At 41.0% G+C, this 27,360-nt stretch overlaps 1 protein-coding gene and 1 long non-coding RNA gene across 7 annotated transcripts in view; one reads left to right on the forward strand and one right to left on the reverse strand.

The window, feature by feature from the left end:
- TTC13 (tetratricopeptide repeat domain 13) overlaps positions 1 to 15,973 on the forward strand; it is an 84,112-nt gene extending 68,139 nt beyond the window's left edge. For 4 of the 6 annotated variants that reach the window (XM_004467089.4, XM_004467091.4, XM_023591321.3 and 1 more), the window contains 7 exons: positions 1,079 to 1,163; positions 7,335 to 7,444; positions 8,893 to 9,028; positions 10,051 to 10,130; positions 13,713 to 13,791; positions 13,941 to 14,020; positions 15,508 to 15,973. In XM_004467089.4, the coding sequence (XP_004467146.1) occupies positions 1,079 to 1,163; positions 7,335 to 7,444; positions 8,893 to 9,028; positions 10,051 to 10,130; positions 13,713 to 13,791; positions 13,941 to 14,020; positions 15,508 to 15,622 (685 nt within the window). In that variant the 3' untranslated portion in view covers positions 15,623 to 15,973. The remainder of the gene's footprint in view (positions 1 to 1,078; positions 1,164 to 7,334; positions 7,445 to 8,892; positions 9,029 to 10,050; positions 10,131 to 13,712; positions 13,792 to 13,940; positions 14,021 to 15,507) is intronic. The other 2 variants (XM_004467090.4, XM_004467092.4) reach the window with 1 other exon arrangement.
- The window catches only part of LOC111766222 (uncharacterized), a 30,202-nt gene extending 2,842 nt beyond the window's left edge, over positions 1 to 27,360 (reverse strand). The window contains exons 1-2 of the long non-coding RNA XR_002798320.3: positions 27,307 to 27,360; positions 6,551 to 6,659 (exon numbers count right to left, since the gene is read on the reverse strand). This is a non-coding gene — a long non-coding RNA (uncharacterized lncRNA). The remainder of the gene's footprint in view (positions 1 to 6,550; positions 6,660 to 27,306) is intronic.

Here is a 27,360-nt window from a genome sequence, read left to right on the forward strand (position 1 = left end):
ATCAAATTTTTACAAAGTGTTTAGAACCTTTTATAGTTTCTTAATAACCTAATTTTTAATAGTGTCACAAAATCCATGGACCCCAATTGAGTGTTCTGACCCTTACAGTTAATAGTGTAACTTTTCTAATCTCTTTCTTCTACAAAGCAAGATGTTTCTTTGAATTTATCTTTTATGGATTTCAGCTTTAATATTCATTCTCTCTGAGTTGAAAGGAAGTATGTGCATATAAAACAGTGAGTGGAACACTGGGCAAAAAGGAATTCTGAATGGTTAATTATTACCAAGTAAAAATAAAATTGGTATAAAAACCCAGCAGGGAATACCTTCATATAACCAACTTTAGAAAGAAAAAAAAAAACACATATAATTTTGGAGTTGTTAATAGGCTTTATGATCAAATCTAAATCAGTACTTGTATACACAAAACACTGGCTATCAATCCATTGTACAGTCCTTATTACCTTCACAATGGAGTGCTATTTATTTCCTTAATTCTCATCTGCAGCCCCAAAATAATTATGAATAAACCATTCCAGGGAAGTGGACTTGGCCCAATGGATAGGGTGTCAGCCTACCACACGCGAGGTCCGTGGTTCAAACCCTGGGCCTCCTTGACCCGTGCTGGCCCACGCTCAGTGCTGATAGGCGCAAGGAGTGCCATGCCACACGGGTGTCCCACGCATAGGGGAGCCCCACATGTAAAGAGTGTGCCCCACAAGGAGAGCTGGCCAGCACGAAAAAAAAGTGCAGCCTGCCCAGGAATGGTGCCGCACACACGGAGAGCTGACACAACAAGATGATGCAACAAAAAGAAACACAGATTCCCAGTTCCACTGATAAGGACAGAAGCAGTCACAGAAGAACACAAAGCAAATGGGGGTGGGGTGGGGGGAATAAATAAAAAATAAATCTTAAAAAAAAAACACCATTCCATGAGTAAGAAACATAGTTGTGGTCCACCATTTTGAAAACCAAGTTACTCATAATTAAGGAAAATTCATTTAAATTCAAAGTAATAGCATAACTGTTACATTTCTGAATTAATCTCAGTTGCCATCTCTCTCTTTTTATAAAGAGCTAATAATCCTAAAGGATTGTTGGAAGTCAGAGAAGCTCTGGAAAAGGTACACAAAGTAGAAGACCTTCTTCCAATTATGAAGGTAAATTTATTATCAAAATCTAAGTGTTTTTAAGGGAAAAAAAACAGCACTTTTTAAAAAGAACTCTAATTATTAAATGCATGTTTGTTAATATTATGCTCTAAATGTGTTAAAACCCTATTAATGGGAAATGGATGTAGCTCAAGTGGTTGAGTGCCTGCTTCCCACACACAGGGTCCTAGGATCGATCCCTGGTATTCCTAAAAACAAAACAAACAAATGAAAAAACTAAGGGAAACCAATGTGGCTCAGTGGTTGAGTGCTGGCTTCCCCCATATGAGGTCCTGGGTTCAGTCCCCAGCCCTGGCACCTCAAAACAAAACTAAGCCCTATTAGTGAAAACATGAATATGAAAATACTCTGAATAATTGACAAAATAAAATGAAACACAGGCATCAAACTTGAACAGAAGAACTACTCTTGAGGAAGCAATTCATAGAGGAAACAGGAGAAAAGGTGAAAAAAAATTCTACCTCTGGCCACACTGGAATAACTGATACTCAACTGCCCTTCCACACTGTAACAGTTATAAAACTGGGCAAATTACAAGGCAAACATTTTTGGGCATCAGACCATCAAAAGCTGTGATTCTTGAGGGAAGGGAAATACATGAGATGAGCCCCACTTGCACCTCCCCTTTATGCCTGGGAATATTTACTAGATCACTGAATAGGTTTGTTGAACAGGTTTGTGGCCAGGCTAAGCTGAGGAGGCAGAGATGGGAGTTTGGATCTAGAAGTAACTAGAATTTGCAGGGCAGATATGGAAGAGGAAGAAGCCGGGCTGGGTGGGGAGTGCCCAGAGGTCAGCGTGGGGGTTCCTTGTCATCCTTGACGGAGAGCTGGGCTGTCAGTGTACAGTGTGAGGCTGCGAGAGGCTTAGCAGAGTGGTCGCTGTGGGGATGAGAGCTGAAGTAGTGTTTCTATAGCAATGAGAAACATTGGAGTTGTGGCCTTGCCAGAGTGAAGGGGTCCTGTGAACACCTCAGGCATTTAATTAAGACCACAGAAGTGACACATCAGAAGAGCAAATTCACCCTTTAGAGGAAGGTCTACATCCTAGGGCTAGGGAAGATTTCTAAATAGACTGCTTTAACAGAGACTAAAGCTAAGCCTAAAAGTATTGAAAGAATCTGCTAGATCTTTCAAAACATCTACACTCCCTAATTACTAGGTAAGGGAAGAAGGAAGACAATGTGGAAAATGGAACCAAAATCAAGAAAAATAAAGCAAGTTAATAGGAATAGACCCTGAGATGATCCAGATGTTGGATTTAGTGCTTTTAAAGTCCTCCTCTGCAGTGTAAATGTGTTCAAGGACTTAAAGGAAAACGTAATGTTGGAAACTCTCAGCAGAGAAACAGAAAGGATGAAAAGAACCAAAAGAAACTGCACTGAAAAGTCAGTGTTATCAGGTTCAGATTGTTAATCCTCTCACAAAACACTAGGTTTATTTAGCTTTATAGAAGGCTTTATCTGTTAGGCAGATAACAACATGGGCAACCTCTGCAGTCTCACCACAAGGTCCAGCAGTGTGCCAACACAGCTTCCTAGCACCTCCATCCCCTTTATTTGCTTGGTCAGATGAGGTCAAAGTGGGTGGTCCACCTTCATGGAGAAGCTGCTGCTCTCGTTTTCCACATGGCTCAAGGCTGTTGTGCCAGTTCACAGCTTTCCCAGTCCAGGTGCAATCTTCCAGATCAGGGATTTCATGGGGTGTATCAGTGTTTCTTAATGGGGATGAGCCATGGAATACTACTCAGTAGTAAAAAGGAAAAACACAAAACTACTGCTACATGCAGCAACAAGGATTAATCTCACAAACATTATGATGAGAAAAAGAAGCTGGACACAGAAGAGGATATTCCATATTAATCCATTTAGAAGTTTTGACTCCATGGGGACAGATATCTGAACCATGATTGCCTATGAGAAGAGCAGTTTGACTGAAAGAGGACAAGGAAATTTTCCAAAATGATGGAAATATACTGTTATCTTGATTGAGGTATGGTTACATGGATTTATATTTGTTAAAATATATCAAATTGTACCTGTACATTTCATTGCGTATAAATTTGACTTCAATTAAAAACGCATAAATTACCCCAGAGATTCAAGCCAATATCATGTGAAAAGTAAATATGCAAATTAAAAGGTTGGAATGAAAAAGAATAATTAGAATTTTCATAAATTTTTTAAAAATCTTGGATGGTTAGACTAACAGATTGAAGATAACCAAATATCAAATACTAGAGCTGGAAGATCAAACCAATGACTTCTTCCAGAATGCAGAATAAAAGAACAAAGAGTTATAAGATAAGAGAAAAAACACAGAATTTGAAGTATCTAGTATAGGCTCCAGGAGGAGAGAAGAGAGGGAAGTAGAGGAATTAACTGACAAAATAATAGAAGGAAAAGTTATAGAGATATGAAAAAAATGTAAGGGCCTAAATGAGTGCCCAGCATGGAAAGTGTACCAACACTGTCACCTGCATAAATCCTGGAGAAATTTTGGGATTTTAAGAATAAAGACAATTTATAAACTTCCAAAAAAGAAAGAAACTGAGTAAATACTAGGGAAAGAGAATTGCACTAATACCTTATTTCCTACCAGTGATAGTGAAGCAATGTCTAAAAAATTCTGAGGGAAATGTGTTTGAACCAGCCATAGCAGTATTCAGTTGTGAGGGTAAAAATAAAACCAGTTTTAAACATACAACAGGTACATAGAAATTTTATGAAGCACAGATCACCTTTGTCAAAATGATTCAGAGAGGCAGTCCCACAAAGTGAATACAAGAAGGAAGAAAACACGAGATGTAAGAAATAGTGGGGAAGCGGAAGTGGCTCAACTGAGAGAGCGTCTGCCTACCAAATGGAGGGTCCAGGGTTCGATACCCTGGGCCTCCTGGCCTGTGTGCTGAGCTGGCCCACGTGCAGTGGTGCCATGATCAAGGAGTGCCGTGTCACAGGCGCCCCCGCGTAGGGGAGCCCCATGTGCAAGGAGTGCACCCCGCAAGGAGAGCCACCTCGTGTGGGAAAAAAAGTGCAGCCCATGCAGGAGTGGTGCCTCATGCACAGAGAGCTGACACAGCAAGATGGCGCAACAAAAAAGAAATGCAGTTTCCCAGTGACACCTGACAATGCAAGCGAACACAGAAGAACTTACAGCGAATGGACACAGAGAGCAGAAAAGGGGGAAAGGGAAAGAAATAAAATAAATCTTTAAAGAAAAAAAAAGAAATAGTGGTGAACAGTAAACCAAAGAAGTGGATTTAATGCATGTTGCAGTTTGATATGGTTATGAATTCCAAAAACAGATATTTGATTATGCTTGTAATCTGATCTGTACCTGGGCATGATTGAGTTTTGATTAGGGTGTTGACTCCACCCCTTGGTGGGTGGGGACTCACAGATAAAAGGCATGGCAAAGAACAGAGTTGGAGGTTTCTGATGTTGGAGTTTTGATGTTGGACTTTGGTGCTGAAGACTTAAGCTGGAGGTCTGGAAAGTAAGCTCACAGAGAAAAGAGAAGCCAGCCCCAGGAAGAAAGGAACCTTAAACCCAGAGAAAAGCAAGCCCCAGGAACATAGGAACCCAGGAAGCCTGAACCCTAACAGATGTTGGCAGCCATCTTGCTCCAACATGTGAAAATAGACTTTGGTGAGGGAAGTAACTCAGGCTTTATGGCCTGGTATCTGTAAGCTCCTACCCCAAATAACTACCCTTTCTAAAAACCAACCTATTTCTGGTATTTTGCATCAGCACCCCTTTGGCTGACTAATACAATGCATCATGTGAAAATATAGAGCTGTAATCTGATTACTAGATATTTTAACGTTAGAGATTGAGGAAAGTGGAGAAAGGTAGTAAAAATGTACTGATAGTTGTTTTTTCAGTGAGAGAACACTGACCCATGACATTGATTAAACTAACCCATGACATTGATTAAAAAACACAAGTTTAAATATCTCCAAAAATGTTTAAGAAGTACACTGGAAGAATAGAGATGGGATATACATCTTCTAAGCCCCTAGAAGGTAGGAAAATGGAATAAAGGAAACAACGTCAATCCAACTACAGACTTGCAAGAAGAGGAGGAAAAATGTAAGGTAAATTGGAAACGTAATGGCAATGACAAGTCTCAGCATGACATTAATCCCCTATTGAAAGACTGAGGATCTTAGATTGGCTTTTTAAAGTCTAGCTGTATGCTGTTTACAGGAGATACCTACAACAAGATGGCATTTTAAAAGTTAAAGGGAAAAAGGTATACCAGGCAAATGCTAATGAAAAGAAAATATGGCAATATCAATATCTGAAATTTGAATTCAAGGTAAAAAGCACTAAAATTATATATATTAATTATATTAACTTTATGAACCTTTTTTCTTCCTAAAGGCTTAACTGCCCAAAAATGTGTTGACAGCCGGTAGATTGCTTTTGCAATGAATGGTTTAAACTTTAATAAAAACTTGAATAAGTGTTCTCTTTGTAGTAATAGAATATAAAACTGATTTACCTCAAATAAAGTTAAGAAATAACCAGGAAACATCTTGTAGTAAACGAAGCACTGAACTGAGATCCGGAAACCAGGGTCTGCATCTGCCTCTCGAAGCCTGGGCAAGCCACTGGCTTGGTCAGAATTCCAGTGGCTTCTCTGCCACAGAGCAATCGTTTTTGCCAGGCCTACCCCAGGGGTTATTGTGAGGGTCTTATGAACTAATGCAGTGTTCTCAGCATTCTCAAACTCACTAAATATGTTCAAATACCCCCTTACCTGCTCTAAAATATAATTCCTAGAGAATATAACCCACCTGTTTCTAGTATACGTAAAATGAGATATTGCAACAGCTTCTGCTGAAAATATGCGGTATATTTTTTATGAAAAACTACATTAAAATGCACCTTAGATCCCCTTAGATTGGCATATGGGAAGAGTTTACACATTTTCTCCCTCTTTGTGCACTTTTTCAAAGATCATATTCTTTGTGAAAGACACTTGCCTGTTTCACTTCAGCTGCTGACTCTGATACTCTGAGTTGTCCAGCTTATATCCCATTCATTCACCCCGTCCTTCTCTGTGTCTACTGAACATCTGACTTGTCTTACTGGTTTTAGCCAAATGTCCCCCCACCCCCACCCCAAGTGTCTTATGTGAAGTGGGACTTCTTTTTATTTAATTTTTGGTTCTCCTACTTTAAGTCCAGCAACCCTTAAAAACTGGCAATATTAAATAATTGAATTTGAGGGGTCAGTGTTGGGGGTAATGGCAAAAGCTATTTATTGGCATTTCAGTGTTTGTCACAAATGTTTTAAATAAAAGTTGACATCTGAAACTACATTCATACTCATCATACCTGAGGGCCGTTCTTACGTCTTAACTTACTTCTCTGTTGCCTAGATTCGGAGTGTGTGTGTTTGTTTAAATGACATTCTCCAGTTGATGAATATAATTCAAGGTGCTTTTCAGAAAAGTCACGGTAGGCTCAAAGTACCTGGAAGGAGCACCAACAGGAACATAAGTTATTTTTTGAATTATGGTATTCTGGGTACAACTCTTCTGCTAAGATCAAAAGTTGCTTCTCATCAAGATAAATGAATTTGAGAAAAAAACAAAAAAGGAGCTCATAGAACTTTGCATTATACCATGTTCATTAAGGGAGCCGATTAGCCTTTTGTGCTGACGGTCTCTGCTGGACCCCAGGAGAGGTCATGCGGCGTCTACCTTGGGCTTTTAGAATTTGTGTTGTGGCCTGAGAACAAGTAGAGGTATCCACAGTAACTTAACTGCTGGATTGGACAATGTATGGTGTTTTGCATCAGGTGACTTTTTTTTTTTTTTTTTTTTTTTTAATTTTTTTATTTTTTATTGACTTTGTAATAATATTACATTAAAAATATATATGTGAGGTCCCATTCAACCCCACCCCCCCACCCCCCCTCTCCCCCCCCCCCAACAACACTCGTTCCTATCATCATGACACATCCATTGGATTTGGTAAGTACATCTTTGGGCACCTCTGCACCTCATATACATTGGTTCACATCATGGCCCTGCATCAGGTGACTTTTGTGGTGCTTTCATCAAAGTTGGAGCCAGCACTGGAGTTGCATTTGGGGTTTGCAATGAATTATAGATTAATAACTTTAATTTTCTTTTTCCCTGAAAGCAGTTTAATACTAAAACAAAGGACGGTTTCACTGTGAACACAAAAGTTCCAAGCCTCAAAGATCAAGGGAAGGAATATGATGGATTCACAATTACTATTACAGGAGACAAGTATGTATGCCTCATAAATATGTGTATGAAATAGGGGCCTGTGGGAAGAAGTGTGCCTATGCATGCTATTGCCATTGGAGATGTGTCATATTGGGTTTTGCTTTTATCCTGAAATAAAAGCTATTGAGGTCCAGAATAGAACTATATGTTTTATATGTGACATCTGGGATATTACAGTGGCAAAAAAAATTATTTCGGACTTTACTAAATCTTACAACTTTCTAGGTATTAAGTATTAATATGATGTGTAATATAATTTGTGAAAAACCTAGGTTCTTGAAGTTTTGGGGAGAAGGCTTTTACTGATAAAATGAAAAAAGAAAGGTTGGCAAATTGAAGACAGTTGTAAAGGTTTTTAATTTATATATAGATTTTAATATATTACAGAATGCAGTTTTACTGCATTTGGTATATACAGGTAATCAAAAATAACTGTCATTTTATTTTTTGAAGTTGAAATAAAGTTTACTAATTTTACAAAAAAAAAATCAGTGATGTACAAAGTCTCACTTGTGGAGTAATTTCAAGTTTTTTCCTTGACCTGGAAGAGCAATTCATCAAAAGAGTACCTGGGCCTATTAAAAATATCATCAAAGCCAATAAAAATGTATTCAGCCATATACAAACTTAAAATTCACCAGATGAATTTGCTGAAATGCAGTAAGATAAATATTAAAATAAGAGTAACAGAAATTGAAACTATGGCTCATATAACTGTCACATAACTAATAAAGCTTATTGCATAAAAATAATAGCATTAAAATCAATAGGTTATTTTCTTTTTAAAAATGGGATTCTATCATACATGTGTTTTGTTTGTTTGTTTTTGACGTACCAGAGGCCAGGGATTTTAACCCAGGACCTCGTATGTGGGAAGCTGGCACTCAACCTCTGAGCCACATTGGTTTCCCTGAGTTGGTTTTTTCATTTGTTTTGGTTGTTGTTAGTTTTCATTTTTTCAGGAGGCACCAGGAACCAAACCTGGGACCTCCCGTATGGATGGCGGGAGCTTAATCCCCTGTATCTCCTAAGAAAAAAATAAACCTCAACAGGGGAATTCTCTGAACGTCATAATACAGTCCTTCTTCCTAATTTTTAGTCACAATGGGGTAGCTATCTGATAAAATACTTACTAGCCATTTAAATGTATTCTTTACTATGTATTATTCCCCCCATTTTAGCTTAAGCTCATATAATAAATATATACAATTAGACTGAGCAAGATGACGTTTAGCCTTTATATCATATTTTATGAAAAAAATTGCATACTTATCAAATCTGCCTTAGCTGTCCATAGAAAGATGTGTATGATCATTCTAGTTTATGGGAGACTATCCCATCAGCATTGCTGTCTGCTTTTCTTTTTTTTTTTTTTTTTTTTACTATTTATGTTTGGTTCTTTGAAGTGTATATAATCCATGTCTCTATACACTTTCTTGTATTTTTAGAGTTGGCAATATACTATTTTCTGTGGAAACTCAAACCACAGAAGAAAGAACGCAATTGTATCATGCTGAAATAGATGCACTTTATAAAGACCTGACAGCAAAAGGAAAAGTATTGATTATTTCATCAGAATTTGGGGTATGTTTTTGTTTGTTTCCATTTTATGTCCCCCTTCCTGGGATTCTTTGTGAACTTTTTAAAACCTCTGCCCTTTTTTTGTGATTGTACCTCTTGTGCTTGAAAGTAGTGTTAACTGACCTATAATATTTCCTTAAAAAATGTATTTGTAGGAAAAAACTCCCATATTTGATAACTATAGTAATGGGAGTCAAGGGGAGTATGATAAATTTATATGGTTAGAAGTAATGCTACACTTTCATAACTTTGGGCTTTGACAAGATTTAAATGAAAAAGTTGGTCCCTATCGAAAATGGCCTGTGCTTACCTCTGTCTTCCATTTTCTTGCTATCTGTAGTTGTTGCTTTGGCTCCTAGATTTGTCATGAGCTTTTGATTTTTAACTAGATGGTGCATTTCATTTGGCAATGAAAGCAGACTGAGGTTACAAACACTGCACGTAGCAGCCCTTTCCTAGTCTGTCGCCTGCCCCGCCCAGAGTGGGAGCTCCCTCACTTAACCTCTGTGTTCAGGGGCCCTCGGAAGCCACTTTAGTTTTCTGACCTTTAATTAGTTCATATGTATAATTAAGCCATCTAAGTTAAAATGTATAATTAGCATATTTAGCATCTAAATGTTGGTGTGGAATAGGGAGCTTCCCAGAGTCTTTTGAGGTAGGGATCCATGTAGTTTGAGAGAGCAGCATATTTGGTATTAATAAGTACTTTGTTTTATTTTCATCACAAAATATATATTTTGACATTCAAATAACAGTAAAGGAGACTGAGTTTTTTATATTTATCAGAAAAAAGTAGCAGTTTCAAAAGACAGCTTGAAGATAGGAACTGGATGTCTACTCTTTCATTAGAAAAAAATGATGCAAAAGAGTATAAAATGTTCAAGAATGTGAAACGTAAGGCCGTATAGGGGAGGAATGAAACAGTCTTTTTCCTGATGTTTATGATTCTTTCATGTCTTGTTGCCTCATAAAAATTTTTATAATCTAATATTTAAGTTCTCATGAGCATATGTCTTTTTTTCTAGGAGGCTGAGGCTGTTTGTAACTTAATCTTATCCTTAGTTTATTACTTTTATAATTTAATGCCACTTTCTCGAGGATCCAGGTGAGTGATATTCTACAATTAAATATTTTAATTAGGAAACGTTATTTTTTGCTTATACTGCCTTTTGTGGATATAGTTATAAAAGTATACAAAGTAATGGCAAGGAACCCTCTTTTTTTTCCCAAAATTTACACAAAAAAATGAGTCCCTTAATCTACCACATCATCAAAAAAGACTTATAAAAGATAGTTCTAATATAGTATGCTAATATAGTTTAATATAGTTTAGTAGTTTTAATACAGCTTAATAGGCTAGGGAGTCATTGATTCAACAAAAATTTGTTGAAAGCTTACCATGTACCATGCATTGCCTTCACAGTGTATTTTAATTATCGATATTTGCCAGACCCTTTCACCCTATCCCCACCCCACCCTACCATGGCCTTTAATCCCCACCCCACCCTACCATGACTCTTAAGCTTAATGTTATGTACTTTTGGTTTACCAATCATTCCTTAATATTTTTATTATTTTGGATAGAATCATCCTATTTGTACGAATGCATCAGGGTTTTTTGTTATTTGTTTTTTTAGGTGTCATTAAAACAAGGATGTATTTGTACAGTTTTTTTGTTTTAAAGATTTATTTTTTATTTATTTCTCTCCCCTTCCCCCCGACTGTCTGTTCTCTGTATGCATTTACTGTGCTTCTTCTGTGTCTCCTTGCATTATCTGGCGGCACTGGGAAACTGCGTCTCTTTTTTTTTGGTTATGTCATCTTGCTTCATCAGCTCTCCGTGTGTGCAGTGCCACTCCTGGGCAGACTGTGCGTTTTTCATATGGGGCAGCTCTCCTTACAGGGTGCACTCCTTGCGCATTGGGCACCCCTACACGGGGACACTCCTTCGTGGCATGGCACTCCTTGCACATGGGCCAGCTTACCACATGGGTCAGGAGGACCTGGGGATCGAACCCTGGACCCTCCATATGGTAGACGGATGCTCTATCAGTTGAGCCATGTCCGCTTCCCTGTACGGTTTTGTTTTTATTCTTTTACCCTGTACAATGTAAGATGTTTTGGCTAAAATAATATGCTTGAGTGTCTTTATCTTTCATTAATGCTTTAGAAAATAAAATTCCCCTAGATGTGATAGTAAATTTTATTATAATATTAAAAAAGCATTGAAACAAAATAGGAACATAAATATTGTTAGCATAATATTAGTTGTGTCCACTGAATAGATGATGTGCATACATCCTACACATCCTACACATCCTACCTAGTTGCAACCACTTACGCAGGCACTGTGCAAAATGTGCTGCATTTTATCATCTTTCTTCACAGCAGCTCTCTTGGCTCATATGTGATATAGGAAGGTAATAAAACTCCAATCACCTTTGACTTTTTCCTTCTTTCCCTCCATCTCTTCAGTCCCTACCGTTGATTCTGCTTCCTAAACCTTTGTTCTCTTTCTTATCCTCACAGCGACTCCCTTAGTGTCTCTGGTCATAACCTTTCTAACTAGTCTCCCTGCTTCTAGACTTTTCTTCTTTGGCTATATGTCCTCCCCAAAGTCACCCATTATCTCTCAGAAATGCAAATATGCTTGCAGTTTTCTCCAGGACCTTCCCAGTCTCTATGGACTCAAGTCTAAACTCAGGACCATTACTTGACTGTTTTTCCTCCTGAGATGTCTCCCTCCTCTGTTTGGTGGTTGTTTGGTCCTTGTCTAGTTGTTTGCTCTTTTAGGAGGCATTGGAAACTGAACCCAGGACCTCCCATGTGAGAGGTGGGCACCCAACCACTTGAGCCATATCTGCTCCCCCATTCCCTGTCTTGACCTCTTTCATCTCTCCCTTTTTTCTAGCCATGTGAAATTTTTTCTGGTTCTTTCTCTCCACACTCTCCACCTTACTTCTATGCTGTTTTTCATACTTTCATGCCAGTGCACATGCTTTTCTCTGTCTTGGCCCTGTTTCCCTGCCTCCTTCAGTCTCCTTTATCCTACCCCTAGGCCCTCGCAGGTGCAGCTCAGCTGTGCATAGCCTCTGTGATGCCTCACCTGGTGCACTGTCCCTTGGCATTCACTTGCTTGCTTTCTCTGGAAGCACTCAGGCTGTCTTGCCTCCCTCCTAGGCTGCATGTTCTCAAAGGCAACACTTGGCCTTGTTTATCTTTGCATCTCTAGTGCTCTGCACAAGTACACAAAAGTGTGTGATCAGTATATCAAAGAATGACCCATTGTATAGGAGATCAGAAGTTCAATCAGTTACTGCAGAACTGCAGTAACTCAGTCTGACTCCAGTGTTGGGCCAGACTTCCCAGATTCAGGGCAACACTCTGCCCTTCAGGGGCCCAGCCACCAGACCTTCTGACCAACTGGCTACAAAATCAGGGGCTCCCACTGCCTTCTTGAGTTCAGGAATTTGTTTAGAATGACATACAGAACTCACTGAAACCACTGTACTATTGTTATAGTTTTATTATAGTAAAAGGATACAAATAAGTAGCCAAAAGAAGAGCCACATTGTGTTCTCTCCACGTGGAGTCAGAACACATCACCCTCCTGGCACAGCAGCCATCGTGCAAGCTCACCTGAGCAAGGACCTGCGTGCATATGGGGTTCGTTTACAGAGGCAGGGTTGATGGAAGACATGCCCATGTGGTTGAATTCAGTTCCCACTCCATTCCCTCCCAGAGGTCGGGGTAGGTGTGCTGATGTGACTTGGCTCAGCACCCCAACCCCCTAATCACATACTCAGGCTGCAGGTGTGGCTGCTCCCCCTCCCCGGAACTGTCAGGGGTGGTTCTAGGCCCACCATGAACAATACGAAATTTTCCTTATCACAGGAAATTCCACAGATTTAGAGGTTGCTTCCCCAGGAACTGGCCAAGACCAGCCAAGTTTTTCTTTAGACATCTGTTATGTATTAAAAACAGAAAATTTATATAGCATATTGATCTGTTAGCACGTTCTGATAATGTGCCCTGCCTTTCTTCTTTGGGGACCAAAGTTTTTAGTGCTTAAAAAATAAGATTCATATATTTATGTTTACAAAATATAGATACACATTTTTAAAGGCACGCCTCATGAATCTCTCATGGGCACATTTTTCTTTTTTATATTGTTACAAGTTACTCCATTAATACAAGGTAACTACACAAACAATAATTCTGCATTGGTCTGTGGTTATACTCCTCCCTTACTTTGGTTCATACCTCAGTCTCGAGGGATTTGGGACCATGTCTGCTCTGGCTGCATCAGGCAGAGAATGGATGTAGCTACTATGCGGCAGAGGAAAGGAGTCATTTTGCTTGCAGTTTGGGGATGGGACGGGTCCATCATCATCATTTTGTTAGTTGTCCAGGGCAAGATGGGCACATTTTTTAACTCATTTCACTAGAATAGAAAAACCAACCGGGAAGAAAACTACAATAAACATTTTTCTCAGAAAGGGCATGTCCTAGGTCATAATTACCCTTAGTAAGTATAATATTTTTAAAAACGGTAGTGTTTTTGTTTTTAATGACCAAAGTATTCTTAAATAAAATTTTATCTTCTATGATGGAAAATGCATGGTGACTTTATATATATAGTAACTGTTTGTAGAATAAGATTAATAATTGTTCTTTATTTCAATAGTGTGATCGCTTATTCAGTGATCGTGGGAGCATTGATGGCAAGTGGAAAAGAAGTAGCAGGAAAAATTCCCAAAGGGAAGGTATGTTGGAGTTGGGATGGGAAAATGGTTGATGTATGTTAATTCTTGGTCTGTGGCTTTTTATTTTAAGGTGTGTGAATAGAACAGACTTAAGACTGAGTCTTTCTCCTACATATTTAATCTCATTCCTAAATTTCTCTCTTTTTTAGTTAGTTGACTTTGAAGCTATGACAGCCCCCAGTTCGGAGGCCTTTAGCAAAATAGCTAAAAGCTGGATGAACTTGAAAAGGTAACTTTGGTGGGGTGGACAAAAGTATGTTACAACTGAAGAGGGGAAAAAAGAGCTTCCTTTTACTTTTGGAACTCCATGAAAATAGAATTGTATTCAATTTTAAAGTTGTTACTCTACAGTGAGTTTAATCTACTTTTTCAGGGTTAAAATGTTTTGCTGTTATATAAGACGCATTGAAGGGTGACAGTATAAAAACAGAATAAATAAAAATAAGGGAAGTAATTGTGAAAGAATAAATGTCTTATTTATATAATCAGATATTTATCTCTCTTGGATAATTTACCTTTTACCCCATATTCTTAGGGTCAGTAATCAGGAGTGAATTTGAAACTATGTTGAACCCATTTCAGACTTAACTGAATGGTAGCACTTAGCCTTCTGCGTTGTTTATTTACTACTCTCTAGATTTTGAGAAGGTGGTACTTTATTGTAATTTGGGTGAAGAATGTATGGGTCAGTAAATACTAGTTGGTAGTTTATTCCTGACTGTTGCTATGAGAGGAGTCTAACGAATTGGTATTTCCTGGCTCTTGGTTCCAGAAGCACAGGGTTAGGTGCATGTGAATTTGGGGTGAAATGAACTTACTGATGCTTTGATAGTAAATAAACAGAAAGTCTTAATATTTGACCTGCTTATACCTGCTCTTTCTGTTGTTTTTTCCCCCTTTCTCCTGTTTTTTATCCTAAGTACCTGCAGTTCTGCCTTTCAAATCTATTTGCTGTAACAACCATCTTATAATTGCTGAGTAATTTGTTTTCTGTGTACAACTGAGAAATTCTTGTCTGTAGTCTACTGTTGCTCAATTTATGAGTATTATAGTTAGCTTTGTGATTAAAACTTCTAGCAGTTATATCTTATCCTATCACATTCTTGTTTCACGTTTACTAGTTTGCACGTTTTTTTCATAATACGACCATAAGGTCAAAGGTCATCTTTTTCTTAACATAATTTTAAAGGGTTACTCTTTCAGTGGATTTTTAAGGAAAGAAACTAACACTGTATTGGGCAGTTAACATTTCACAAAGTAGTTTGACATCCATTATCTTAGTCTTCATGAAAACTCTGTAAGGTGTACTGTCCCTATTTTTACACATAAGGGAAGGGGGTGGCACTTAGAGAAGTGATTAAAGCTAATAAGGAACAAAGCTGGAACTGAATCCTGTGTTTTCTCATTCAGAGTCAAGTATGTTTTGCACTATATAGCAGGGATATGAGGTACATGGTCACCACAAAAATCAGGGAACTCACTTTTCTTTCCCAGAGACAAGCGGGTTGTAACTTGAGCCCACTGATATAGCAGTGCATTGCTTCAGAAGGGGTCTGTTCTGTTAACACCTCTTTCCTGCTTTTCTGATGTTGCCCGACATTCTATACAGATGGGGGGCTGTTATGAAAATAGCACTAGGAATAAACATAACAAAAGCTTTGTCTTTTTTTTGGAAAATTGTGTTAATTTTCACTTCCCTCTGTTTTTTTCTTTCAGCATTTCTCCTTCTTATAAGACTCTTCCATCAGTATCAGAGACGTTTCCAACATTGAGATCAATGATTGAGGTGCTAAACACAGACTCTTCTCCACTTTGTCTTAAGAAACTCTGATTACTCTTATAGTATTTATATAAAAAAAGGGCCGGAACCTCTTGCTTAAGTTATTTTTTAAAACATGGAATTATAAAGAAATTAGGTCCTTTATTACTTTTGATACCAATTTTTGATAGGAATTGAATACTTGAAATCATTTTCTTTATTTTTCTGAACCATGTCAAAAATCATGAAAGAAGGTTTTTTTTGAAGAATAAAGCCTATGTCTTCAGGGGGGGAAAAGTATATGTATTGGCCAATGGCCTATTGGTTTCCACTTTAAAGTCATACTACTGCTCCCATACAGCAAAAAAAGTTTACTTCAAAGACCAAAAATTAATAATTAAAATTAACAGAACCAACAACAAACGAGTGTTTTTCTTCATTTAAACATTTGGTTACTTTTCAAAAACTTTCTTTTTATGCACTGTGACATAGAGTATCTTTTTTTCAGCTCGTGTAATCTTCATGTATGAGGTCTGCATTTTATTTCAACTATTCAGGGCCATCAATATATATCAGAGAATTCCCAAAGCTAGGAGCACTTACTTTGTATAATGCAGAGTGTTTGCTGATGACCCAAACACTGGATTATGGAATCTTGTTTGTTTGTGTTTTTTTGGTCAGGAAAAAAAAAAATCAGGGTGATTTCTGTAAGTCACCAGTTTTGACACTGGATTATATAGGTTTTTGTTTTATGAACTAGTTTCAGGTATATGAACATTCAGAAAATTACTGATTTTTTTTCAGACAGGGTAAATGACAATGAACAAGTAAAATTAATTAAAATGTTGCCATTTCCAATTCATTTCATTTTTTTATTCTTCAATTTTGTTGATGAGTTAAACTATTCACTGCCTTTCTGTTATTCAGGGTTTTTTCTCAAAATTTTGCACAAGAGCAACATAATGGCTCATAGGAAATTCTGTGCTCATGAGCAATTTAAATAATGCTGGGCATCAACAGTCACCTGTAAGCCTTGGTGGAATTGGGTTTGCCCAATTTCCAGCATTTGCTGGACTTCCCATTTGGGAAGCATTTGGGCAGATGCTGTTGGGGGCACTGGTGTGCTTCAAAGCAGCCTCAGAAAAGTGGCTGATGTTCTCATCTGTCTCACTTGGAAACCACTGAAGGAGAAAGGGGTAGTGGTATAGATTGTTGGGCACACCTTAGTTTATAAACACAGTTCATATCGACAGGTTAATTTTCTCCTGAGACTAAGCCTATGCTGAGAGAGGACAGGTGTCTTTATTATGTTCATGTGAGGGAGCTGAGGCGCGGGGAGGGTAATGTCTTTTGCCAGGTCCCTCAGCTGTTTAGTGGTGCGGCTGGGATTCCAAAGCAGTCCTCCCTGCCTCCATGCATGGCCTGCCCTGCCCCACCACAGTCTTGGGAAACCCGGTATTTAATTCTCAGCTCTTCTCAAGACTCAGAAAACACATGCAAAATGACCATACATCTGTTGGTACTCTTATCTTCATCCTGTTTTAATCAAACGTCCATTTCAAGTCTTCTAAAATAAAAAAGTTGTTGCATTCAGATCTGTGCTACGGGATTGCAAAGCAAGATGAGAATTGCAGAAATTAAGGCTCGTAGAATGAAGAGATTTTTTAACTTTTCGCTCTTTTTTGCTGTTATCTTGAAGTCAAAATCCTTCACTTTTATCAAGGACTTAACTTTGTCACCAGCTCTTCAAGATTTTAAATTGTGAGATAGCCATTTTTCAGTCAGCGAATGGCCCAAATTAATTAGTTGGCTTTCCTAAAATATGACAGAATATGTCTAAACCTCAGAATTAAGATATATTTTTCTTAAACCTTAGTTTGCCAACTTCAAATTACTATGTTTCAGTTTTTAAATAGTACAGTTTCTTCTCATGTAAGTTATATGGTTATCACATCATGAGGAATACTGTGAAATGATAAGCTGAATTCTATAATTACAAGATGTTCTGGGAAAACATTCCATCCGCCTTAGGTCCCTAAGTACTAGGACCAAACTGAATATAATTTGAACACAATGTTATGGGTTGTTTTGTTTGGTAGCAGAGACATTCCCACCTGTTATACTCCAATCCTGTCTTGAGAGCTTTGAAGGCCAAGATAATATGGACTGCATTTTTTTCTTTATGGTCAAAAAACTTAGAATTGGCCAGCTGGACTCAGTTTAGATGAGTCCAGTTTTGTTGGCAACATCCAAAGCATCAGAGCCATTCGAACGTGTGCCTTCTCTCCATCAGGCCTGACCAGGGTGTGGGCCTTGGCCATGTCACTAGCATAGAGTTTCTTTACTGCCTGTTGGATCTGGTGCTTGTTGGCCTTGACATCCACAGTGAAGACAAGTGTGTTGTCTTCAGTTTCCTTCATAGCTGACTCAGTGGGTAGGGGGAGCTTGATGGTGGCAGAGGAGGCCCAAGGATATTTGGGCTGTCTGCTGAGATGCAGCATCTTGGACTGTCAAAAGGTGGGTGACGTGTGAATCTTTTTTTAATCTGTGTGTGTGTGTGTGACTGTGGACACCTCTCAGTACTGCCTTCTTTCAAACCCTTCGCTTTTGCTTTTTCTTTCTTAAAAATTAGAATTAGGTTTGCTTTTATCCATGAATTTTTATGTAGAAACTTTTTGATCATTCTCTGGCAACAAGAGTGCTGGGGTGTTTTTCGTTTTTAGGAGGTACCAGGGATTGAACCCAGGACCTTGTCCCTAGGAAGCAGGTGCTCAACCACTGAGCTATATTTGCTCCTGCTGTTTGTCTTTTGATACTTGGTTTTGATCTGGTTAGCTACCCTTATCCTTTTTTTTTTTTTTTAAGAGAAGTTGTAGGTTTACAGAAAAATCATGCAGAATCTACCCTTATCCTTTTGGTTTCATGGCAGAAATCAGGAAATCTCCTTTGTCCATGAGACCCTTAGCCTTATTCTCCATCTGACTCTGAAGGTGAACTTCTGCCAAGGTCAGATGAGAGTGTGAGAAGCCATATTCCCATTGCTTTTCATGTCTGTCTAAATTTTATGAGCATTTTGGTTCTCATTACTTATTACTATTATAAATCCTTCAGATAATTCTTTTATCTACCAATCCTCGATCATGGGATTCCTTACCCCTGAAGAATCTGAAAGGTGTGCTAGAGGGAAACTGTGGAATTCGTCCAGGAGCTTCACCCAGGATGCGGCTCTTCCTCGTGGCCCCCCCACACAGTCCACTAACAAGATCATTTTTTTCTTTCTCCAAAATAGCACCCATCTCTACCCATCTACATTTCTGCTTCCCTACTCTGTTGTAATATCTTGGTATTTCTGTGGTCTTCTTACTACTATTCTATTTAAGCCCTTCTCATTGCCCTTAAAATTTAGTCTCCTTACTGTAGCCAAGATGGCATGGCCTCTCTGTTTCTTCAGCCTAATCTCCTACTCTTCCCCTTATCTGCTCCAGCTACACTCACCAAGCCTTTTCCTTCATCAGAGACCTTACAGTTCACACTGTCCAATAGAACCTTCTGCAGCGATGGTGAATGTTCTACATCTGCACTGTCCAGTATGGCAGCTATTAGCCACATGGGGCTACTGAGCACAAGCACATGAAATGTGGCTAGTATGACTGAAGAACTGAATTTTTAATATTTTAATTCACATTTAAATAGCCACATGTTAATGACTATTGGACAGCACAGCCTAGAAATTTCCACGTTGTCCTTTAAAATGATTCTAAATGATGATCTCTGGTGGTAATTGCATATTATTATGTACTTGATGCTATAGACTTGCCTTAGTAGCTAAGCTCTAATTGTAAAATTTCTCCAGTGAATCAAGATGTTCAAAGTTTCAAAAGACTGAAAAAATCCTCTAGATCAAAAGTAAATTAGGAATGCTGTAGTACTGAACCGTATCACTGTAGACAGGACCCTGACCTCCTCCATCTCTCCAATGATTACCTTCTGGAATTTGGAAATAAGGGGGTAAGATTTGTAAAGTTAACATACAAATCAGAGCAGAGATCAGCAAGGTCACCCAAAGAAACTCAGTGTGTTCCAGGCCAGCAAGATTTAACCGTATTCACGAACATAAGATGTTCATAAAGGGGCTTCTTTCCCCACAGTCTGATCCTCCTCGCCAGACTTCCCTATTTCACTAAATGGCACCAAACCTGGGTGACATCCTTGATTCTGCACTGCCCTTTCCCTACTTTCCAAATCGACCACCTTATCAGCATCATGTCCCAAGTTTACCTAAAAAATATCCCATAATGAATATTGGTGATGATAGCACAATATTGGGCATGTAATCAACACACTGAATTATATACTTGACAGTGGATAAAATGTGAAAATATTTTTTCAGTATGAGTCACTGTGTTGTAAAGTCCTGTGGTGGTTAAATTTTTATTCTAGTAACATATTACAATCTAAACCTTCCCCTTTTAACCACATTCACATATATAATTCAGTATTGTCAATTGCATTCACAATGTTATGCTACCATCATCAGCATCCATTACCAAACGTTACAGTACAATCAACCCAAATGGAAACTCTATGTGCAACGTTGGCATTAACTCTCCATTCCCTACCCCCATCCCGGCCCTTGGTAACCTATATTCTAGATTGACTCTCTTTGCTTTTTCTAATTATTTCTATCAGTGAGATCGTATGACATGGGAAAATTTGGGTTGAACATATGTTATGATAAAAAGGTTTTTTTATTAAAGGTATTTTAAAAATCACAGAAGTGGATGTGGCTCAACCGATTGGCTCCTGGCTACCATATGGGAGGCCCTGGGTTCGCCTCCCAGGGCCTCCTTGTGAAGGCAAGCTGGTCTGCACCTGCGCAGAGCTGACAGCCCATGCCCGCAGAGAGCTGGCGCAGCAAGATAACAAAGGGAGAGAAGCAGACACAGAAGAACGCACAGCGAATGGACACAGAGAGCAGATAGCAAGCAAGCGGCAAGGGGCGGGGGATAAATAAACCTTAAAGAAAAGTGAACTCAAGACTCAAAAAAATATTTAAAAAAAACAACCCAGATCTGCTTATGTCTAGCCATTTCCACTTTCACCCACAAGCTCAAGCTATTTAAATGTAAATAAAAATTAAATGAAAGTAAAAATGCATTCCTCATTTACACTTGTCCCATTTCAAGTGCTCAGTAGCCTCATGTGGCTCGTGGCTGCCATATTGGCAGCATGTACATGGAACATTTCCTTGATCACAGAACTTTCTACTGCCCTGAAAACGGAGGCAGCCTCCCTCCCACCCTTCTGCACTGGATAGTAGAGTGGGAGTCCCTGTGAACTTAATCGAGGGTCCAGAGTTTGAGGGGCTCAGGGTAAAAATCACAGAGTTTGGTGGCATTGCAGGGGGAGGAGGAGGAGGAGCAGGAAAATAAACTTCCAGCACCAGCCTGTAAAGATTCCATCAGGTACTGATCCAGTGTGCCTTCCTTTTTCCCGGCACCTCGGGTGATTCACATGCAGGTGGTTCAAGAACCAAACTTGAGAAACCTCAAGTAAGGACATAAGAAAATCTCTCTTTCTACCCCTGGGAATTTTTTTCCTGTCAGCATGAAACCAAGTACGTTCTTGAATAATACTGTAATTGTCATTAGAATTATTGTCCTTATTTTTTCTTCAGATTATGTTTCCATAAATAGAAAACCCCTTTAGTGCTATGTGTAAGTTTTACCAATTAACAATATTCTACAAAAGTTGTATGTGCACACATATATGAAACAGTATCTAGCAGTAAACATCGCTTAGTTCACAAGCTCCGATTTCTACTGGTCATGGAAAACTCAGCCTGTGTCAATTCAAGGTCATTCAGACATTCCCAGTTTTAAGCTGCCTTGTGGAAGTCCCCAACCAAAGAGCACCCCCTCCCTTCCGGGGGATACTGATTTCCCGAGGCGGCGGGGTGCATCGGGGCTAGGTGCGGTGCTGGGCGCCAGGAGACTCCACAAGGCCTGGCATGCTTCCACGGATGGGCCTCCTCTGGCTTCTCTTTTCCTTTCTCCCGTCCACTGGTCTCGCAACACTCTAGAACCTTCTGCTGCCTGTGGGGCACCATGCCGAGCCAGCAGGACACAGGGGAGCTGCTTCAGGCTCACTGTCCCCTCAAGATGCCTCTGTCAGCCACTGCGCCGCTATTCTCAGGCGCCAGGTTCGCCACCTTTCCTGGGGGCCTAAAGATACATAGTTCCCTCTTAAGGGGAAGCGAACCTCTCAGAGCTAACATATTTTGAACTCTTCCTATGGTTGGCATTTTCCTAACCATGTCTGGCAATTTCAGACATTTATTGGTTCATTTAATCCTCCGAAGAACCCAGTGGGGCAACTACCAGTACTATCCCCACTTCAGCAACAAAAAGCTGTGGCCGAGGTGGAGTAAGGGACTGCAGTACAGCTCTTAAAGTTTGCACACAGTGTGTGTCTCATAGTTAAGGACTCAACCAAGAGTAGGAAAGGAGAGGCCAGGGGGGATTTGGCTCTAGCACCCTTGGCCTTAGCCCCTAAAGTAGCCTGTATCAAGGTATAAACTCGATACCCTAGTTTCTCCAGCCTCTGCTGTTTATGTGCAAACCAGGTTTTTAGAACTGTTAAAATAACAAAAACCCGCCCAAGGCTCCCAGCGCCTGCTCCTGAATGCCTGGCTTCCATCGTGGTCCACAGTGGCCTGCTTCCGCCCACCAGCCCAGGAAGCACATGTGGGACTGGAACTGGTTCACATCTCTGCATCTCATCCCACTACAAGTGTTTTACAAAAGTGCATAAAAGTTCCATTTATCTACTAAGTCAAATCGAACAAAACAGCTTTAAAACAGATCCATACTTTCCAGCCATTGAAGAACTAGAGGATCTCCTTTCAGTCATCCACTGGGGGACCAGATGGATTTGTCTATTATTTAACCCAACTCTAGAGACTGCGTAAGAATGAACAAATTTATCAAGACTTTTATCTTAAAGCCTAAGAATTATTAGAAAAAAGATATTTCTACTCCAAAATAGAGGCCAAATCAATGAATCTTGGCAATTAGTAGGCTTTTTTTTTTTCAATTTTTATTAAAGTTAATAGATGACATAGAATGTTATATTTAAAAAAAACATGAGGTTCCCACATAAAGCACACCCTACCCCCATCATTTTTGTAAACTATTTCTTTAAAGATATATACATCTCAAAAAGGTTACATTACAAAAAATAAGAGGTTCCCGTATACCCCCCATCCCCCCACCCCACTCCTTGCACATCAACAACCTCTTTCATCATTGTGGCACACTCATAGCACTCGGGGAACACATTTTGGAGCACTGCTGCACCACGTGGATAATAGTTTACCCTGTAGTTCACATTCTTCCCCCGGTACATTCAGTGGGTTATGGCAGGATATATAATGTCCAGCATCTGACCTGCAATATCATTTAGGACAACTCCAAAGTCCCAAAAATGCCCCCACATCACATCTCTTCTTCCCTCTCCCTGCCCTCAGCAACTACTGTTGTCACTTTGTCCCTGTCAATGATAAAATTTCTTCTATTAGTAGTCACAAAATGTTTATAATAGAATATCAGTAAGTCCACTCTAATCCATATTTTATTCCTTCACTCTGTGGGCCCTGGGATGGTGATGTCCACTCTACCTCTAAATCGAGAGGGTCTTAGATTCCACATGGCTGATGGATGGGATTCTCCTGCTCGCAGCTGTAGGCACTCTCAGTTCCCTGGTGTGGTGGTTGACCATCTTCACCTCCCTGTTAGCTGACCTGCGTAAATCCAATGAACCAGAGAGTAGGAGTTGCAACTCTGCTGAGGCTCAGGGCCCAGCTGGCACATGGGCAGTCCAGAAATTCAAGTCTCCTGAGTATAAACCAACGCTAGCACCAACCAAAGGTTCAATAAAAGTGACAGAAGAGGCATGTGTAGAAAGATCACATCTGAGTCCAACTCCATCACACTCAGGAACACAAATTCCAAAGTAGGGTCCACTGACATGGTACTGAGCTCCAGGGCCATACAAAGGTGTACAACAATTTTTAAATATAAGTGAACTCCTAAATGACCAGTTTGACATAAAATTAATTTTTGAAGTGAACACATTTCTTTCTGCTTCAGGTAAATATGTATATGTGAATTATCCCATCCTGTTTCCCAAAGAATTTAAGATGACTTATAACAATACGTGGTGGCGAACTTGGCCCAGTGGTTAGGACATCCGTCTACCACATGGGAGGTCCGTGGTTCAAACCTGCAGTGCTGATGCATGCAAGGAGTGCCGTGCCACGTAGGGGTGTTCCCACGTCGGGGAGCCCCACGCGCAAGGAGTGCGCCCCGTAAGGAGAGCTGCCCAGTGCGAAAGAAAGTGCAGCCTGCCCAGGAATGGCGCTGCCCACACGTAGAGCTGACACAGCAAGATGACGCAACATAAAGAAACATATAGATTCCCGTGCTGCTGACAACAACAGAAGCGGACAAAGAAGACGCAGCAAATAGACACAGAGAACAGACAACTGGGGTGGGGGGGAAGGGGAGAGAAATAAATTAATTAAAAAAAAACAAAAACAAAAACAATACATGCAATCCAAAAGGAATTTCGTTTGAGTGGGAGAAATCAGTAAGCTCTAATGCATATTTACTTAAACACGTCTTATATGCATGCCTTTTGGTGCTAACAGCACTTTAGAATTTAAAGGTTTCTCAGGTCATGGTAGTTGAACATAATTTGTAGTTGAAGAAATTGTGACACAGAGGCAGGTAGCTTTCCCAAGGTCACACGGGTATACTGGCAATGCTGGTGGCCTATCCCAGTAAATAACTCCCTCATTGATCCTATTACCCAGAAAACTCAAACACAACTCTCTCTGCTGGGCCTTCTCTTTTTCAGGCTAAATAGCCTCTTAAATTGCTCTTCCCACCTCCTCTTTATATTTCTATCTCTTTATAGATCTTAAACTGAAACATTAGGCTTAAATATAACAGTCCAGATGTGGTCTGGGTGGTGAAAAGTATCAAGGAGGTATTCTTTAAAAATAAAAATCTTTGTATTTAAGAATAATATGATTACCAAAGAATGCATGTATCGTAAGTGTACACCTTCATGGGTTCTCACAAGCTCAACCCACACTTGTAATCTGCATCCATATAAGAAAGAGAACATTACCAGCACAGCAGAAACCCTGAAGGGGCTATTAATTATTGGGGACAAAATCCATATAAAAATAGCTCAGACCACAGTAGCTCTTTGGGGCAGTTCAGGACACTAATGATCTAACCCACCTAAACCATTAACCTAAGTTTCCTCCCTGTATGTATATGTTTGTTCAGGAAAGCTTTACCATTTGATCCTTTATCTCCATCAAGTGTCATTAGGTATATTCCTGCCTTTTCTAGTTTTGTGTCATCAAAAAGTGATTTCTTACTGGGATTAATCCAGTAAGAAAAGCCATGTGTTACCTCTGACTTACTCTGGTCGTTATGGCACCAAACATTTTAGTTCAAAAACGCTCCTGTCATTAGAACTCAATTGATGCTGTATTTCTATTTGTCATATATCCTGCATCCAGAAAAAAAATCGTCTATGAAGACTTGCATCTCAAGTGCCTTTACTTAGTAGGAAAACCTTGACTTTTGCGATCCACTCATTACTAAGAATATTTTCCTTAAAATGTCTTTCCTCCATCTATCCCCGCTAGCTTTCCTCTCTGTATGGTCATCCTGTCCCACCTCGGTCAGTGTAGCCTGAGGGCAAGCATGCAAAAGTTTAGCTCTCAGAACTGGCCACCTCCGAGGTCTGAGGCACGAAATACGCCTCCCTTGGTTGGCCCCTCGGAACGAGGTATGCACCTACGCCTCCCCGCAGGGGAAACTCACACAAGCCCCCTCACACCACCTCCGTCTGGGCCAATCTCAGGGCCTCCTACCTCGTAAAGACACGCCTGCTCTCTTCCACCTATCAGCGAGCTATCCAGCTCAGCCCTCTCAAATTTAAGCTCTCCCTAGTAACTACTGACCAGCCTAGTAGACGAGTTCTGCTTCTATGCCCTTATAAGGTAACAACAGCTAATCTAGCCTATCAGAACCCAATCACCCTCCACCAATCCCCTCTCTTCATACTCTATAAAACTGCTTGTACTTCCTCAATAAAGTAGACCTGCGCCATCCGCCTCGTCTCCGCAGTTGTCCTTCGAGCCACTGTGCGTCCTCTCACGCCTGCGCCTCCCCACCCCGAGCCTCCTGTCTAGAGAAGCGGGGGCTCCTCACCTCATTTGGCGCCCAACGTGGGGCTCCCCGTGGGGCCTGGCTTCGACCGCTTGCCGTCGTCCAGGAGCAGGTAAGGACCCCTCCGGGTGCACCTCCCCTAGCTAGCATGGGGAGCTCACTCTCCTGGCAGCAAAGCCCGCAGGTTCGGGCCCTTGCCGCCCTCTTAGACTGCCACAGATGTAAAGTCTCAGCCCGTCAGCTTCAGACCTTCTGGGACCTCCTTCTTCCCTTTAACCCCTGGCTTACCACCGCCAACCTCTGGGACCCAGACACTTATCGTGTGCTCATAGATCGGGTCACCTCTGCCATGGAGCACGGAAATAAGCGTTTCCCTCCTGGCCTCATTCCTACCCTCATCACCATTTGCTCCTGCCTCCAAGGAGCCGCTCCTCCCGCCGCGGCTTACAGCTGCGAGGAGGCCAACCCCACTGACGAGAGGGACGACGACTCCGTCTCCCTCGTGTCCCAGCTTAACAATCTCTTAGAGCCCGCGCAGCCGCAGGCGCTCTCTCCTAAAGTGCAAAATCTTGAGCCATCGGCACCTCCGCTTAAGCATCAAGATGGCGCATTTCCGCCTTCTTCCCCGTCCGAGCCCAAACATGTCGCACTTCCGCTTTCTTCCCCGCTCGCTGCGCCCAAGGACCCAAGCGGCCACCCCCCATCTCCTCTCCCAGGGAAGGCGCCACCTCCCTCCACAGCGGCTACGTCACTCTACCCTGAACTTCCTGCTGCCACAGCACAGGAAGTCCCCAACTTCCCCCACCCTCCCTGTCTGCAGGGCGGGGCCGCCGCAACCACCCTGTTCGCCCAGGCAGCTAGCACCTGCCTAGGACTAACCAACCCATACCCGCACGCCGGCTCCTCCATGTCTGCCCCTTGGCCGTTCCCCACCAGTCTCGAGTCGCAGCCAAATAATAATTCCCCATCATTTCCCGCTGCGCACTTCCAAATGATGTGTCAGGAGCCTTCACCTCTGCCCGCCCCGAGCGGCTCCGTTCAGCCTTCAGCCGGCTTCCCCCAGCTCTTCCCCCTCAACATCCAACAGACTCCACAGCGCCCCCTCCCTTGGTACCCCCACGAAAGCGCAGAGATCAAACGCCTCAGGGAGGCAGTGAAAGAGGACGGTCTCGGCAGCCCATATGCCAGACAGCCCCTCGATGACATCTCTCTTCACTTAAATCTCCCTTACGATTGGCTCTCTGTTGCCCGCGCCATCCTAACTCCCGGTCAATTTGTCAACTGGCGCGCGCATTTCCAGAACCAAGCCGAACTCCAGGCAGCCACCAACCTGCAGAACGGCGTCCCCTTCCCGGCCGAGGCCTTCTTAGGCACCGGGCCTTTTGCCAACCCTGGGGTATACGCCCGGGCGCCTGCCGCCTTTTGGGATCAATGCCATTCGGTTGCCTTGCAAGCCTTTCAAAGCTGCTCGGCTATTAAGACTGATGGTCTCGCTAAACTTACCCAAAGGAAGGACGAGGACTTCTCAGCCTTCATTTCGCGAGTCCAAGAAGCCTG

Source organism: Dasypus novemcinctus, chromosome 13, assembly GCF_030445035.2.
Source record: "Dasypus novemcinctus isolate mDasNov1 chromosome 13, mDasNov1.1.hap2, whole genome shotgun sequence".
Taxonomy (NCBI): domain Eukaryota; kingdom Metazoa; phylum Chordata; class Mammalia; order Cingulata; family Dasypodidae; genus Dasypus; species Dasypus novemcinctus.